The following is a 15,364-nucleotide window of genomic DNA, read 5'->3' as shown; positions in this document are numbered from 1 at the left end:
TTCTGTTTCTCAGTTTTTACAAAAGGCTAAAGCTCTATCAGATGAGCTTAGCGCTGCTGGACGTCCAATTTCCCAAGTAGAATTTAATGCGATTATCTATTGCAATATTGGGTCAGAATACCATGGCTTAATCACAGCACTCAATCTGCGCCCTGAACCTGTATCTTTTAGTGAGCTCTATGGTCAATTAGTGGCTCATGAAATTCTTCTAAAAGGATCATTGGACCCTGTTGCTAATCTGGTGTTGAAAGGTAATTCACCTACTCCTGTCAATCAGTTTCGATTTAATAATTCTACTTTTACACCACAACAACGACAGAGCAACAACAATTCTGGCAGACGTCATCAACGTGGGCCATGTCAAATCTGTGGATTGTCCAATCATTTTGCTATTACTTACCACCAAAGATACCAGCCACGGAATCAAGGCAATAACATGCAACAACAAACCTTTGTTGCGCAACCTGTGGCCAATTACTCCAACAACAATCCACAGTCTACCATGAATCAACCTATCACGTGGTATCCAGATACAGGGGCCAATGTTCACTTAACTCCTGACATACAATCACTCAGTGCAGTTAATGAATATCCAGGAACTGACCAACTTCATGTAGGTAATGGTCAAGGTCTTCCAATCACTCACGCTGGTATGACTACACTCCATTCTCATGATAAAAATTTTCACTTGCGAAATGTTTTATGTGTTCCTCAAATAGTTAAGAATTTACTGTCCGTTCAAAAGTTTACCACTGACAATAATTGTTATTTTGAATTTTGGCCTAACCATTTTGTTCTAAAGGATCAACAAACACACAAAATTCTGATGCGCGGACCAAGTGAGGCAGGCTTATACAAGCTCCAGTCCATGCCAAAATAACAATGGCAGCATCTGCACCAACCCTTGATGAGTGGCATCAGTCTCTTGGTCATCCAAATTCTCAAAAACTTAAGTCTCTTGTTCGTAACAATTTATTGTCAACTTCTTCAAATAATGTTAGTCCTTGTTCTAGTTGCATCTTAGGAAAACTTTCTCGTTTGTCATTAGCTTCAGTTGAGCATACTAGTACTGCTCCTTTTTAGATTATTCATTCAGATGTATGGGGACCCGCCCCAGTACTTTCATCTATGGGACATCGTTTCTTTGTGTTATTCATCGATGATTTTACTCGATTTACATGGATTTATTTTCTCAAACACAAGAGTGATGTGTATGACATTTTTCTCAATTTTGAAAAATTGGTGGAACGGCATTTCAAAACTAAAATACAAGCTTTTCATTCGGATTGGGGGGGAGAGTATCAAAAACTGAACCAATATTTTAAACAGTCAGGCATCATTCATAGAATTGTGTGTCCCTACACACATGAACAAAATGGTCTCTCAGAAAGAAAAATTCGGCATATAGTAGATACATCTTTAACCCTTCTAGCTCATGCCAAAATGCCTTTAAAATATTGGAATTTTGCAATGGAACAAAGTACAATTTCAATTAATATTTTACCATCAAATGTTCTTAAGCAAAAATCTCCTCATCAATTACTCTTTCACAAAAATCCAAAATTTCTAGACTTCAAACCGTTTGGTTGTTCCATCTTTCCATTACTGCGTCCTTACAATGCACACAAGTATCACTTTAGGTCCACTCCTTGTGTATATCTTGGTCAAAGTCCAACACATAGTGCATATAGATGTCTAGATAAACACACTGGTAGGATATATTTAGCACGGCATGTTAAGTTTATCACTACTCAATTTCCCTACATGACATCATCTTCATCCACATCATCAAGGGCTGCCATAGAGTCACCATGGATTCAGGTAACAACAACAGTTCAACCTCACTTGGTCTCTGCATCTAATTCAGGTACGAACACTTCACCTCCATCCCATCCTACTTTATCTCCTTCTTATTCAAATATCTTGACTCCACCTCAATCTCCTCAAGCTGGCCATTCACATCCAAAGAACACACCCACTTCAACTATATCACCTCAAATTCTATCCAGAACACCTCAACATTCACCAAATCCAATACCAACTCAAACACCTAGTTTACCACTCATTATGGACTTCACCGAATACACATCAGCCAACAACACTAGTGAACCTGAAACCCAAAGCCCACAAGAACCCGAGCCCATAAACCCAAATGAACCCGAGACCTCAAGCCCATTAATTCCCGAAACAAATGTCTCTAACCCGCCACCTAAACCACGCACCCATTCCATGGAGTTACGACCCAATCCACCAAAAAAACAATTTTACTTGTCCCAGGTAAAAACTAATTATCTATTGGAGGAACCTAAAACACTTTTGCAAGCAAACAAACATGTAGAATGGCGTGAAGCAATGCAAAGAGAGCTGGATGCATTGGCACAGAATCACACATGGAGCTTGGTCCCTCGACCCCCACACAAAAATATAATTGGAAATAAATGGATCTTTAGGATCAAACGCCATGCGGATGGTAGTATTGAGCGATATAAGGCTCGATTGGTTGCAAAAGGGTACACTCAGCAATCGGGCATTGATTATCAAGAAACATTCTCCCCTGTTCTCAAATTCAACACTGTACGCACAGTTCTCTCCATTGCCACAGTTCATCAGTGGCCAATTCATCAGCTTGACATTTCCAATGCCTTTCTACATGGGCATGTTGACACTGAATTATATATGGAGCAACCTCATGGCTATGTAGATGTCACAAAACCAAATCATGTATGTAAACTGCACCGTTCTCTCTATGGACTAAAACAAGCTCCACGAGCATGGTTTCAGCGTCTCTCAGAATTTTTAGAAGGCCTCGGATTTGTCGCTTCTAAAGCCGATACATCACTGTTCATTCTACTCTCAGGTACACTCACATTTTACATACTTGTTTATGTCGATGACCTCGTTGTTACATGTTCAGATAAAAACAAGTTACAGTGGTTTCTCACCAAAATCAAAGACATGTTTCCAATCCGTGATCTTGGCTCATTACATTACTTTCTGGGTATTGAAGTTAAGAAAATTGGTGATGATCTTCTTCTTACTCAAAGTAAATATGCTGCGGATTTGTTAAAAGAGACGAAAATGCAAGATTCCAAACCATGCGTTACTCCCATGGCTGCGTCTCCTCCACTTAGCAAAATGCAGGGTACACCATTGCTTAACCTGGAGCAGTATCGGCAAATTGTGGGAGCTTTACAATACATGACTTTGACTCGTCCTGACATAGCTTTCAGTGTCAACAAACTGGCCCAATTTCTTCACTGTGCAACTGATGTGCACTGGCAAGCAGCCAAACGCCTCCTACGCTACATAAACGGCACGCCTCATGTGGGTTTGCACATCACCAAGCAATCTACCATGCAACTTCAGTGCTTTGCGGACAGTGATTGGGCAGGCTGCCCTGATGATCGACGCTCTACCAATGGGTACTTAGTTTATTTGGGGAGCAATTTAATATCATGGGCATCAAAGAAGCAACCCACTATTGCTAGATCCTCCACTGAAAGTGAGTACAAGTCAATTGCTAATGCCACGGCTGAGGTTCTATGGGTCACCTATTTGCTGCGTGAACTTGGTTGTCCACCTATGGGTTCTACGCATATGTGGTGTGATAACATAGGAGCAATTTATCTTAGCTCCAATCCAGTGTTTCATGCTCGAACTAAACATATTGAACTGGATTATCATTTTGTTCGTGAGCAAGTCAAGCTTGGCACAATACAAATCAAGTTTATTCGAAGTGGTGATCAGATTGCCGATATCATGACCAAACCATTGGCACGACATATGTTTCAGCAACATTTTGACAAGCTACGTCTTCGTTCCACTCTGGCTTAGCTTGAGGGGGGGTGTTAGATATATTCAAATGCAACAGTATAATATCAGATATATTCAAATACCGTTTTATGTGGATCTTGTACTTAGTCTCATACTTGTAATCAATCTCTGTGCTTAGTCTTATACTTGTAATCAATCTCTCTTGTTGTACACTATAAATATGTTAATTATTCATTAATAAAATGCAACAGCAATCATTCCTCCCAATCTCAAACTCTCACAAATTGTTGTTCAACCCTGAAATTGAAAAATTCTGTTGAGCCAACAAAAAGGAATCTAAGAGGAGAAAGAAAGCAGAAAAAGAAGAACAACAAAGGTTTGACCAAGAGGAGAAAATTGAAAATATGGAGAATCAAAATAGAGCTATTGATGGAAACAATGGAGGAAACGAGCAAAACAGGCAGAATGAAGTTGTTAATCAAAATGATCCTCAGAGAAGATCCATGTTAGATTATGCTTTTCCTAGATGTGCAAATGTGAGAGATAACAAACCTATTATTGGAGCTAATCAATTTGAGTTAAAGACTAGTCTCATTCAAATGGTTCAGAATTCACAATTTGGAGGTAGTCCACTTGAAAATCCTCATTCTCATTTGAAGAAATTTTTGATGATATGTGGCACACAAAGCATTTCAAAGTTGGTATTCATCAAATCAAACCCTATTTTCACGGTATTTCAAACCTGACAAAAACCCAATTAAAGCTCTAATTGATTTTAAAAGTCCCCTTAATCCTCTTAGCTTATCTCTAACACCAAGAAAACTAAGTTTATTGCAAGATTATCTATCCCAAACATTCACTTTTCAGTCCATCTATTAAGTATTAAAACTTAACTTAATAAGGGCCCTTTCATCAAGCAAGGCAACAAGTTCACAAGCAATAAATCAAAATGCAGCAAATCTCATTTAAATGACTAAATCAGTTCAAAAACCACAATACAAAGCAATATTTACAGACCCATCTCTAGAATCTCAAAGATCTACTCACAAATCATGATTTCAAGACAAACCTAAGTATAGAAATGAAGAAAAAATGAAAATCTAAGCTAAGGGATAAAAAAACCCAGTAAAAATGGTGAAGAAGCTGCTGCTGGAATGTTACAGATGGCATCCTTTTTTCTGCAGCAAGCCTCAATCTCATGTGCTCCCCTCTCTTCTTCTCTCTTGCAAAAATCTCCCTTAATTTTCTCCTTGTGGAAAGAAAGAGAAAAAAGTGTTTATATATGGTTCAAAGGTCTATTCTAGAATGGGTTAAAAGACAGAAGATTCTAAAGAAAATGATGTATTAAATCAGAGTGACGTTACAAACTCTATAGGTTGTGTTGCACCTTGTGTTGTAAGTTGTGTAACTTTCTGCTTGAGAAAAACCTCATATCTGATAACGACACAACTTGTGACACAAGTTGTGTCATATGTTGTGCAACTTTCTGTTTCTTTAACTCAACTTCAAAATTTTGTAATTCAACTCTAATTTCCTCCAAATGGCTGTTCTGATCAAAATACACTAAAATTCTCCAAATTTAACCTACAAAACAAATAAATTCTAAAAATTAAACTTAGAAGTGTAAAAAAAGCAAAATTAACTAAATATATGCTAATATCTATAGTAATAGCTATAAACAAGGGTAAATTATGTGCAAAAATTATACCTAAATGATGATATAAAATGCTTGCATCAGTCTCCAAGGGGAGTTGTCCAGGTTATTAATCGAAGAGATAACATTTGACGAGTTAGCTTCGAAATAAATCATCTGTTTAGAGGAGAAGAGATCTTGCTTACCTAGATTGATATCAATAGCTTTAAAAATGGCTTTGAGTTCTACTTCATTTGAATCAGCAATGCTGGCAAAATAGGAAAAGAGGCAAATAAAGTTCCCACCTAAGTCCCTAAGGACACCACCAATTCTAAGTCTTCCTGGCCTACCAATGGTTGATCCATCAACATTCCATTTTAGCTAGCCTAAGAGGGGAGCATTCCAATCAACCAGAGGCCTTACCTTTGCATGGTTCATCCAAGATTTAATAGAACCAGCTAGTATTAAGAGGTCAAAACCCGAGAAGGGGAAGGAAACATAAATTGCCTTCGTCCAATCAGATAGGCAAAAAAGAATCAATCTACATAATGAGGTAGCATTGATTTCCTTGTTTTGAAATAGTTTTTCATTCCGTGCCAGCCATAGAGACCAAACAATTGTGTAGAATAAATTAAGCCATAATTTGTTTTGAAAATTACCATGGCAGAAGGAACTCCATTCTTGGAGGCGCAAGGAAACTGATTGTGGAATACAAATACTCAGATTCCACCAATTGAAAAATCAACACCATACCTTCTAAAATGATCTGCAATGGAGAAAGAAGCGATAAACAGTTTCAATATTATCAGGTCTATTTGATCATTTGACTCTTTAATTGAATCATTTGACAATTTGACTCGGTCTTTAGGTATCAAAAAGGAAAGGGTGTTTTTAACTTTTAAATGGTTACCCCATTAGAGAATTTAGCTAGAGCATGAGCTACTGACTTACAATCTCTAAGTGCAAATGACCATAAACAAGACGACAATTTGCCCCCAAAATAGATACAATCAGAAAGTGCCACGCCAAGACTACTCTCAAGATTAACCTGCCGCTGAAGCATAGAAATATTCCCTTGACAATTAGATTCAGAGACTAAATTCAGAAAATATAAATCAGAAGCCAAACTCATCCCATAAGCCAAAGAAATATGCTTTAGCAACTTCAAGACACCAATATCCAACAAAGCATTTCGGTGCACACGCAAGAACCTCTCCATTCTCCTTTCTGAAAATAGCCCCAAAACCTATCTTCCCATCCCCAAGGACACTTGCATCCACATTCAATTTTACCATTCCTGATGGTGGTGGAAAACAGTTAGATTGTCTAGGAGCATTATTTTAACACACTTGATATAATAACCAAGAAAAATATAAGAGAGAGGAGTCTAGACTATTAGTACCTAAATAAAGAAAATAAAGTCGCAAAGTTTGTAATTTTTTTTTTTATTGGGAACAAAGTTTGTAAGTTAATTTATTCAGAAATTAACCTACATAAAAAATATGAAAAACACGAAATTGCAGCAGAGAACGATTGAATCCAAAGACACAATACCACTAAATATTGGACTACGTAACTGATCAGTGATCACATCCAAGACCATTACATAACGCATTGCCCAACCTATGCAAAAGACTCAAAAGTCATTGGAACTGAGCAGACAAAGCACAGCCTAATTATTTTCGCCAGCCTCTGAAAAATTCTTGGTGATCTGCACGAATTTATAGTGGAGTAGGACATAACTTGGTATTCCGAGAAAGAAATTGACAGAACCATAAAGCTGAATGCTTGGGGTATCTTTTCAGGTTATCTTTGTAGTCTACATAGTACAGACCAAACCTTGAAGTATATCCAATATTCCATTCGAAGTTGTCCAAATATGACCATGCAAAGTAACCTTTGACATTAACCTTGTCCTCGCTGCCAAAACCAATAATAATCATTAGTAAAATTAATAAAGGATTATCAACACCTCTCTCTCTCTCTCTATATATATATATATATAATTTTGGAGATTAAACTCACTTGATAGCTTTAAGCGCATTCCATGTATGCTTTCGATGATAGTCTATTCTGAAATCATCTTTAAGTGCTTCCTTTATGGGTTGGGTTTCATTATTGTAATTGTCAACCCCTGAAATAATGTATAGAAAAAATTAAGGAAATAATACCCAAATATAGTTATAATTAACTAGCCAAAATTCTTATATGAGAAAAAGCATTGATCACTTACCATTCTCAGTAATATAAATTACTGGATTATTGTATGCATGCTTGGTGTAATTCAAAAGATGTCGAATACCTTTCGGAAAGATGTAAAACCAAGGTGAGTAAGCCTGCCAAATTTAATCTCTATGTTAGTGATACCATTCTCTTTTTGATATCTTTTTTATCAATTCATTTTCTTGCTTACTTGTGGACCGATGAGTTTATCATCATAATCATAAGCTGTAAAGTCAACAAGAAAAAAAAAATGTTATCAATTGACTAGAGAAAGTTATAATAAACTATCAAAATTGAAACATTTGGTTTCCATCATTAATGTGTGGTCTTTCCTCATGAACTTACGTGTTTCATTAATGTGGCTATCGGTTTTGTATCTCAAATGTTTTGGATCCATTACAGCATTTGGTTTTGCAAAATATGAAGTGTAGTATTGTATCCCAACAAAATCATATGATCCTTTAAGCAAGTGAGATTCTTTTTTAGTAAACTTGGGCAATCTATCTCCAACTAAATCTTGCACAATGCTTGGGTATTGACCATAAGTCATAGGATTCATCCACCTGGAAAATATGAAATAAAATAATATATAGTAACTAATTAAAAACATGTGTACATAATAAAGGCTTCATTATGAGCTAGCTTAATTTAGAAGAAATACTTACAATCCAAACATGAAATCAAGGGCTGTTTTATGTGCTTTTATATCAGCTCCTCTATTGGAGAGAGGTTCATACCAAAAAGTAAAGAGTGTTATCCCAATCTTGCCCTTTTGAGTTGTCTAAATAGTCAACATAATAAGAAGTTCAAATCTACATACATTTCTAAGAAACAATGTAATTCATTGTATATGCATGTGCAAGAAAGCGTTGCATACCTCATATTTTTTTCTATATAATTTTACTGTTGTAGCATGAGCAAGGAGTAAATTGTGCGCAACTATGTAAGGTTCAGTAGATGAGTCTCCACCACGACATTGACTATTCACCCAAGATGAGCATCGGCCCGGTGCAAAAACCCCAGAATCATAAGCAAATCCACTGAGAGCCCATGGTTCATTAAAAGTCATCCAATATTTCACTCGATCACCAAATCTTTTGAAGAGAAGATTTGCATATTTACGATAATCTTTCCTATATTTAATGTAATTTTTCATAAGATATTACTTACAGCAAATTATTGTTCAAATAAATTGATATGAAACTTTGATTATTTAATATTTTGAAAATATGATATGGAATTGTATACTTACACAATTCTCTTACTTAAAAAGCCACCATACTTATCCTCCAAGGCTTGAGGAGTATCCCAGTGAAAAATGGTAACAAAAGGTTGTAGACCTGTATTTGCAAAATAACAATTCAGAGATTTAGGCTTCGCTTGTTTCATGGAAAATATTTTTCGCATTTTTTTTTGTGTTTAGAGCACTCAAAATAATTGGTCAACGGAAAATATTTTCTTGATCAAAGAGAAAACTATGTCATTTTTAAGAAAAATGACTTCTATTTTTTCAAAAGAGAAAGTCATTTTCTGTTTTCTTAACTTTAATAATCTTATTAAAATGTGAATACATTTATACATATATAAAATAAATACATATCATTAATTTAATATTTCAACTAAACAATGAAAAATAATTTCATGTAAAATATTTTCTATATATAAGTTATTTTTTGCAAAACAAACGGAGTCTTATTGTAATTTTATAACTTCATCAAGAAACTAGAAGAGAGGAAAATATAAAGAAGCTAGTCAATGAGTTGCAGTTGTTTATAATCTTCGGTGTTTTATTCTTGTTTTCTAAGTAGAGGCTGAAAAATTTTATATTTACTATTTAAAAAATTTTGAAGTAAAAGAAGAGAATTATCACCTTGCTTAATAGTTTCATTAATTACACGGTTGTAGAATTCAATCCCTTCCTCATTCACTCCATAGTGAATCCTTCCAGCTGAATATTTAAAATTTAAAACGTAAAAAAAGATAGAAAATTATTAATATAGCATATAATAAATTTAATATAAATTACTTACTAGGTATAACTCTCGGCCATGAAATAGAGAATCTGAAAGCATTAAAACCCATATTCTTGACATTTTTTATATCTTCCTGCAACATTAGTTGTACAAATCTTCTTGTTTAATTATGTTGTTAATAATAAACGAGGATATATTTTGAGGAAAAAGAAAAAAAATTTCGACTATTTTACCTTGTAGCGATTATAGAAATCAACAGCAACATCTCCATTTTTGTGATCCCTTATCCTTTCTGCAAGATAGGATAGAAATAATTATCTTTTTGCATTGAGATATAATCAATAGGCACATGCACAAATACAAGGATATATATACCTGGATACTGATGGGTAAATGTGTCCCAAACACTAGGTCCTCTGCCAAACTTGTTTGCTGCTCCTTCAATCTGATCAATACCATCAACGAAGCCTTAAACAAATAATTCTACGTATAATTAATTATGCCTGATAATTAGTGAAGGTGAGTATTTGAATAAAGGTTTATACCTGGTAAGCAGAAGTGGCTGTCCCGAAGATGAAGTCCTTTGGAAAATAGCTACGGCTAAAGTTTGCTGGGATTTCATCATCAGAATGAGCCATCATCGCTGATGCAGCAAGAGCCAGCAAGCCTATGAGGGAGACGAGCTTCCCTAAAATAAGACGGCGTTTAGTAACCATCTCAATATTGATGATATTATGATTTCAAGCGGTTATGGTTTTCGCTCCTTGGCAATGCAGTCTTTTATCAGATAAAGTAGGATCTATCTCCATATGTGTCGCGTTTTGAAGTTGATTCCTTTATAATCCTTATCAGATATAAATTATTATTTCCTTTTTATAATTATCTATTTAAGGATAAAAATCTTTTGATATTAATTTTTCAAAAAACGCAAATGAATACAATAATGAGATTTGTTTGACATATCATTATAATTTAATATAATAATTATTTTTTTTCATCAAACAAAGAATAATTATTCTCTAGAGAGTAGATTTCATATCACCGTAAGAGATAGTATATGTACTTAATAATTTTTCTTCAAGCTTAAATAAAATTAAGAATTAAGAAATTAAGTCAACATCATTTTGGGCTAGAGCTTCATGGGCCTGGGTCTTGGGCAGTGGACCCGGGCCTTTTTTTTAATCAATGTGTTATGCTTTTCTCAACTTATCGTTCAATGAATTGTGTGGTCTCTTTCTGCAAATAGCCAAGATGATTATATGATCACTATCAGACACCATCAAAATAATTGAGATTTGAGAGGTAATTGACAGTTATTTTTATCTTAATCATTCCGAGTACAACAAAGAAGATGCAGTGGTTCTGTTCTCCTTTTGAAGGAAATTCTTGAACCAGAAAGCAGACTGTTTGATATATCTTTTTAATTTATTTGTGTAATCTATGTAAGTGATCCCAAATCGAACAGTGTAACCCTGATCCCATTCGAAGTCGTCTAGAAATGACCAAATATAGTATCCTCTAATGTCAACACCTTCCCTGCCAAAAATCATATCAGGATGTATCAGAATCTTAATGTTGACATTTTTCTTCAGTCATTTTCTATCAATGCCTGAACTTACTTGATAGCTTTTAAGAGAGATAATAGATGAAGATGGTGATATTTTATCCTCAACCTATCTTCTAGAGCTTCAGCAAGTGATAATGAGCTACTGTCACCCATTCCTGAAAAAACATTAGTTTGCCTAACATTGTAAAGATATTACAACAAGAATTCCAAAATCTTAAACAATCAAGAATCTTATGTGTGTTTTACCATTCTCAGTGATGTAAATGGCAGGATGGTTGTATTTTCTCTTTAGATACAGCATAAGTTTATGAAGTCCTTTTGGGTATATGTATAGCCAGCTGCAACCAGTCTGAAGAACAAAATATTAATTTTAGAAAATTGCTCAGTATAATTATTCTTTTTTCTCTATCTTTGTGTATATGCGCGCGAATGCGTACGTGCTTGAGAGAGAGAGGAGGCTTACTGGTTCACCAATAGGAATTCCATTCTTCCCAGCTGAGAAAAAAGAAAAACATGTGAATATAATTAGAAGATAGAAATGAAATTCCCTTGTCAATTCCATAAAGGTCAGAAATTTGTGAAGTTACTTGTTTTATTAACTCGGCTATCGGTTGTATAACTCAGATTGACGCTGCTATAAGATGTAATGTCTTCTGCATATGATGCTGTATAGTAATTTACTCCAATGAAATCAAAGGATCCTATCACCATTTTTACTTGTGCTTCTGTAAATTCTGGCAGTCTATTACCCACAAAATATCTCATGGTCACCGGGTAGTCGCCATAAGTAATTGGATGCATAATCCTACAGAAATCATATATTGTTCATAATCACAAGACAACAATATGTCTCTTAGAAAGGAGGAAAAATATTCTTCCCAAGATTCAATCAAGAGTTTAAAGAAAATTGATAAAACAGAACTCACCATCCGATCAAAAAATCGCGTTCTCTAGAGGCAGCCTTCCTGCTAGCAACATTATCATATTTGGGAACCATCCAAGCTGTGAATACTGTAATCCCAATAAGTCCTCCTTGAGAAGCCTGACTTTTCAATTAATCGCTTGTGTCACAGCATTGATTATAAGACATTATTCATTTCTTTGATAAATAAAAAGGTACAAACCTGATACTTTTCTCTGTATAATTTCACAGCAGCTGCATGGCAAAGAATCAAATGGTGGACTACTATGTATGGTTCTGTCGCGGAGTTCCCCTCGGTGCAGTTTCCGATATAATCAGAACACCGACCAGGTGCATTATAACCATATGCATATCCATACATACTCATCAGATTAGGCTCATTGACAGTGACCCAGTGCTTCACTCTATCACCAAATTCTTTAAAGCAGAAGTCTACGAAATCGTAATAATCATTCCTAATCAAGAACAACAATCAACTCATAACTCTTAAAGCTTAATTGCATACAGTTGGATAATGCAAATACTTATTTTTCACTTACACAATGTTAGGGCTTAAGAGTCCCTTGTACTCATCTTCAAGGGTTTGTGGAACATCCCAGTGGAATAGGGTCACAAGGGGCTGTATACCTGCTTAACATAGAGGATGTTAGATGGGGAAATTGCACATTGAAAGCGAGATTCTGAATTTTACCATTGGAAAGGAGCTTGTCTATGAGAGAATTGTAGAAGTTGACACCTTCCCAGTTCACTCCCCTGGTAATTTTCCCCTCTTTAAGAAGAAAAAGCTCCATTTAGATCAACATTGAGTGAAAAAAGATGAGACTTAAGAAAGATTCACCCATTAGATTTCTGAAGCATGAAATGATTTTTACCAGGAAATATTCTTGGCCAAGAGATTGAGAATCTATAGGAGTCCAAACCAATTCCTTTCAAAAGGGTAATGTCTTCCTGTACATTACGTTTCTCAGTTACATATATAATGATGATGAATGAGAGAAATTACAGAGAAAGAATATGAATTTTGCATCAAGGGATAAGTAAAAGATATAGAATGGCGAGGTAATACCTCGTAATGATGGTAGAAATCCTCAGCAACTTTCCCACTACTGTGGTCTTCAATTTTTTCTGTCATGAGACCATAAATTGTCAAATGAAAATGCTTGATATTTATTCAATTTGATTCTTCTGCACTCATAGCTTTTTCCCTTTTGAAATGAAGAAAAAACAAGCATGTTCAGAGAGAGGGAAAGAGCGAGAGACCTGGATGTTCGCTGGTGAAAGTATCCCATATACTAGGTCTCCTGCCATCTAGTTCTGTTGCTCCTTCATACTATGATGCAGAAGAAAAACTGTGAATTTAAGTATGTGAAAAGAAGAAAGGAAAAAAGAAAAAATAACACATTATTTTGGCACAAACCTGGTAAGAACTTGACCCTGCTCCAAACACAAAACCATCAGGAAAGCTACTCCTTCTAAAATTGGTAGAAAGCTGAAATGTATTCTTCCCTCCAGCAAGAGCAAGAAAATAAGCAAGATTTAAGAGACAGAGGAGGAGACAGTGTTGTATGTTCATTCTTGACTGGTACAAATTCCGTTGTAAACTCACTGTAAGAACAAGGGCCTAAAACTAAATCTATCCAAAGATGAGAATTCACTCCTTCAATTAGCTCCTTGAAAATTCAATTTCTCTTGAAATAGCTAATTCAGTCCCTCAATTAACTTGCAAAAGAAACAGAAATCTTAATCAACAAATGGGCTACCAATTTTCCTCGCTCCAGGATAAATGGCTAATTATCACCTACATAGAAACAGAGACACTCAACCACCTGGCAAACATAAATTAGTTGGGAAAAAAAAGATTTGTGATTGTTGAGAGTTGGGCATCAGTGGCTACCTTATGTCAGTCACCAAATGGGCAAACAGAATATTAATCTGGTCTTTGTCAATCAATTAACAAATCCATGATAAAGAAAATCGAGAAAACACAATTTCTTTGTCTTGAATGTTAGAAGTTCTCTATCATTTTGTTTAATCGGACGCCAAAATGTAAAATATAAAATCTACAGCTTTCATGATCATACCTTCTGTTGGAGAAGAGAAGTCTTTTGAATACTTTGGGAAATAATGTCTGCCATTTTCATCTTGAATACACTTCAACACGTTTTTAGCAGAAAAACGAATATTTGAATCTCAACTACCACCTAGGTTGCTAACAAATCATTCTCATTGTCGTGTCAGACTTGTCCTTTTCTATAATAAATAAGAGATTTTCTTTCTTTATAGCAGTTAATCTTTAAGTTTGCTTCCATTAAAGCATAGGAAGTCCGAAGTGGGGAAAAACTTTGAACATTTCCATCATGATACATAATTCAAGATATGTGAATTCTATTTTTTTAATGCGGGCCCATATATATTGTACATTCGTGATGGAACGAGTTTAGGCTAACGGTGACGATAAATCATGTATTTTCAAATACCTAACTCAATCAAATAGAATTCCGATAATATACAATTGAATTTAGGATGAATTTAAATTTAAAAAATAATATTAAAATTTATATAAATAATTAATTAAACATAAAATATATTTTTTATAATAATATTTATAAATTTAATATATTATATTTAAATAAATAAAATTTAAGTATTTTATTGAATTATTAAAATTTTAAAATATAAATTATTAATAAAAAAAATATTTTATATGTAAATTATTAATTGAAGCATATAAAATTAAACAAATTTGAGTATTATTCGCATAATAATAATAATAATAATAATAATAATAATAATAATAATAATAATAATATTTAAGATAAATTTAAATAATCTGAGATAAATTTTAATCAAAATTAAATGGATTTAAGTATTGAAAATAATAATTAAATTTTTTGTTCAAATACATTAATTTTTACGGATGCCTGGCCATTGTTATCCCTAATCTAAACCTACACAAGAACTCCTCTTAAAAAAAATCGCTGTTAATGAATTAGTATTAACAAAAGAATTATTGAAAAATAAATTAATTAATTTTTTTTAAAATTATTAAGTATTCTTTTCTTAAGAAGTGCTAAATTTAAATTCTATTCTCTCCGAATTTAAATATAAAAGTCAATTTTAATCTGACATGAATACTTTCTCGTTAATATATTTTAAAATTTTTTTCTTAAACAAAATCTATGGTTTAAAAAATGGAAAATTTTTCATTAAAAAAAAAAAGAAATTAATTTATGTAGAATAATTTCCAAGCTATATTGGGCTTAACCCAATTA

At 34.2% G+C, this 15,364-nt stretch overlaps 2 protein-coding genes across 6 annotated transcripts; both read right to left on the bottom strand.

The window, feature by feature from the left end:
- Positions 1-6,086: 6,086 nt before the first annotated feature.
- On the bottom strand, positions 6,087-10,638 carry LOC110648039 (beta-glucosidase 24-like). The gene is made up of 13 exons (XM_021802131.2): positions 10,149-10,638; positions 9,979-10,048; positions 9,837-9,895; positions 9,661-9,736; positions 9,501-9,578; positions 8,883-8,970; positions 8,508-8,763; positions 8,296-8,411; positions 7,976-8,193; positions 7,821-7,855; positions 7,641-7,743; positions 7,433-7,541; positions 6,087-7,327 (listed from the first exon to the last, which is right to left on the bottom strand). The coding sequence occupies exons 1-13, from the start codon at positions 10,317-10,319 to the stop codon at positions 7,129-7,131; spliced, it is 1,578 nt and encodes a 525-aa protein (XP_021657823.2). The 5' UTR covers positions 10,320-10,638; the 3' UTR covers positions 6,087-7,128.
- Positions 10,639-10,897: 259 nt separating this feature from the next.
- Positions 10,898-14,240, bottom strand: LOC110648040 (beta-glucosidase 17). Of its 5 annotated transcripts, none has more exons than XM_058150894.1 (14): positions 14,174-14,240; positions 13,510-13,811; positions 13,353-13,422; positions 13,159-13,217; positions 12,965-13,040; positions 12,784-12,861; positions 12,632-12,719; positions 12,295-12,547; positions 12,097-12,212; positions 11,758-11,975; positions 11,634-11,665; positions 11,417-11,519; positions 11,223-11,325; positions 10,898-11,139 (listed from the first exon to the last, which is right to left on the bottom strand). In XM_058150894.1, the coding sequence occupies exons 2-14, from the start codon at positions 13,663-13,665 to the stop codon at positions 10,932-10,934; spliced, it is 1,560 nt and encodes a 519-aa protein (XP_058006877.1). In that variant the 5' UTR covers positions 13,666-13,811; positions 14,174-14,240; the 3' UTR covers positions 10,898-10,931. The 5 variants fall into 5 exon arrangements, with proteins under 5 accessions (XP_058006877.1, XP_058006875.1, XP_058006874.1 ...); XM_058150892.1 differs by having other exon boundaries at positions 13,510-13,890; positions 14,174-14,211; XM_058150891.1 differs by having other exon boundaries at positions 13,510-13,890; positions 13,987-14,208.
- Between the last annotated feature and the right edge of the window lie 1,124 nt (positions 14,241-15,364).

This window comes from Hevea brasiliensis, chromosome 8 (assembly GCF_030052815.1).
Source record: "Hevea brasiliensis isolate MT/VB/25A 57/8 chromosome 8, ASM3005281v1, whole genome shotgun sequence".
Classification (NCBI taxonomy): domain Eukaryota; kingdom Viridiplantae; phylum Streptophyta; class Magnoliopsida; order Malpighiales; family Euphorbiaceae; genus Hevea; species Hevea brasiliensis.
This window is presented reverse-complemented; position numbering and strand designations above follow the sequence as displayed.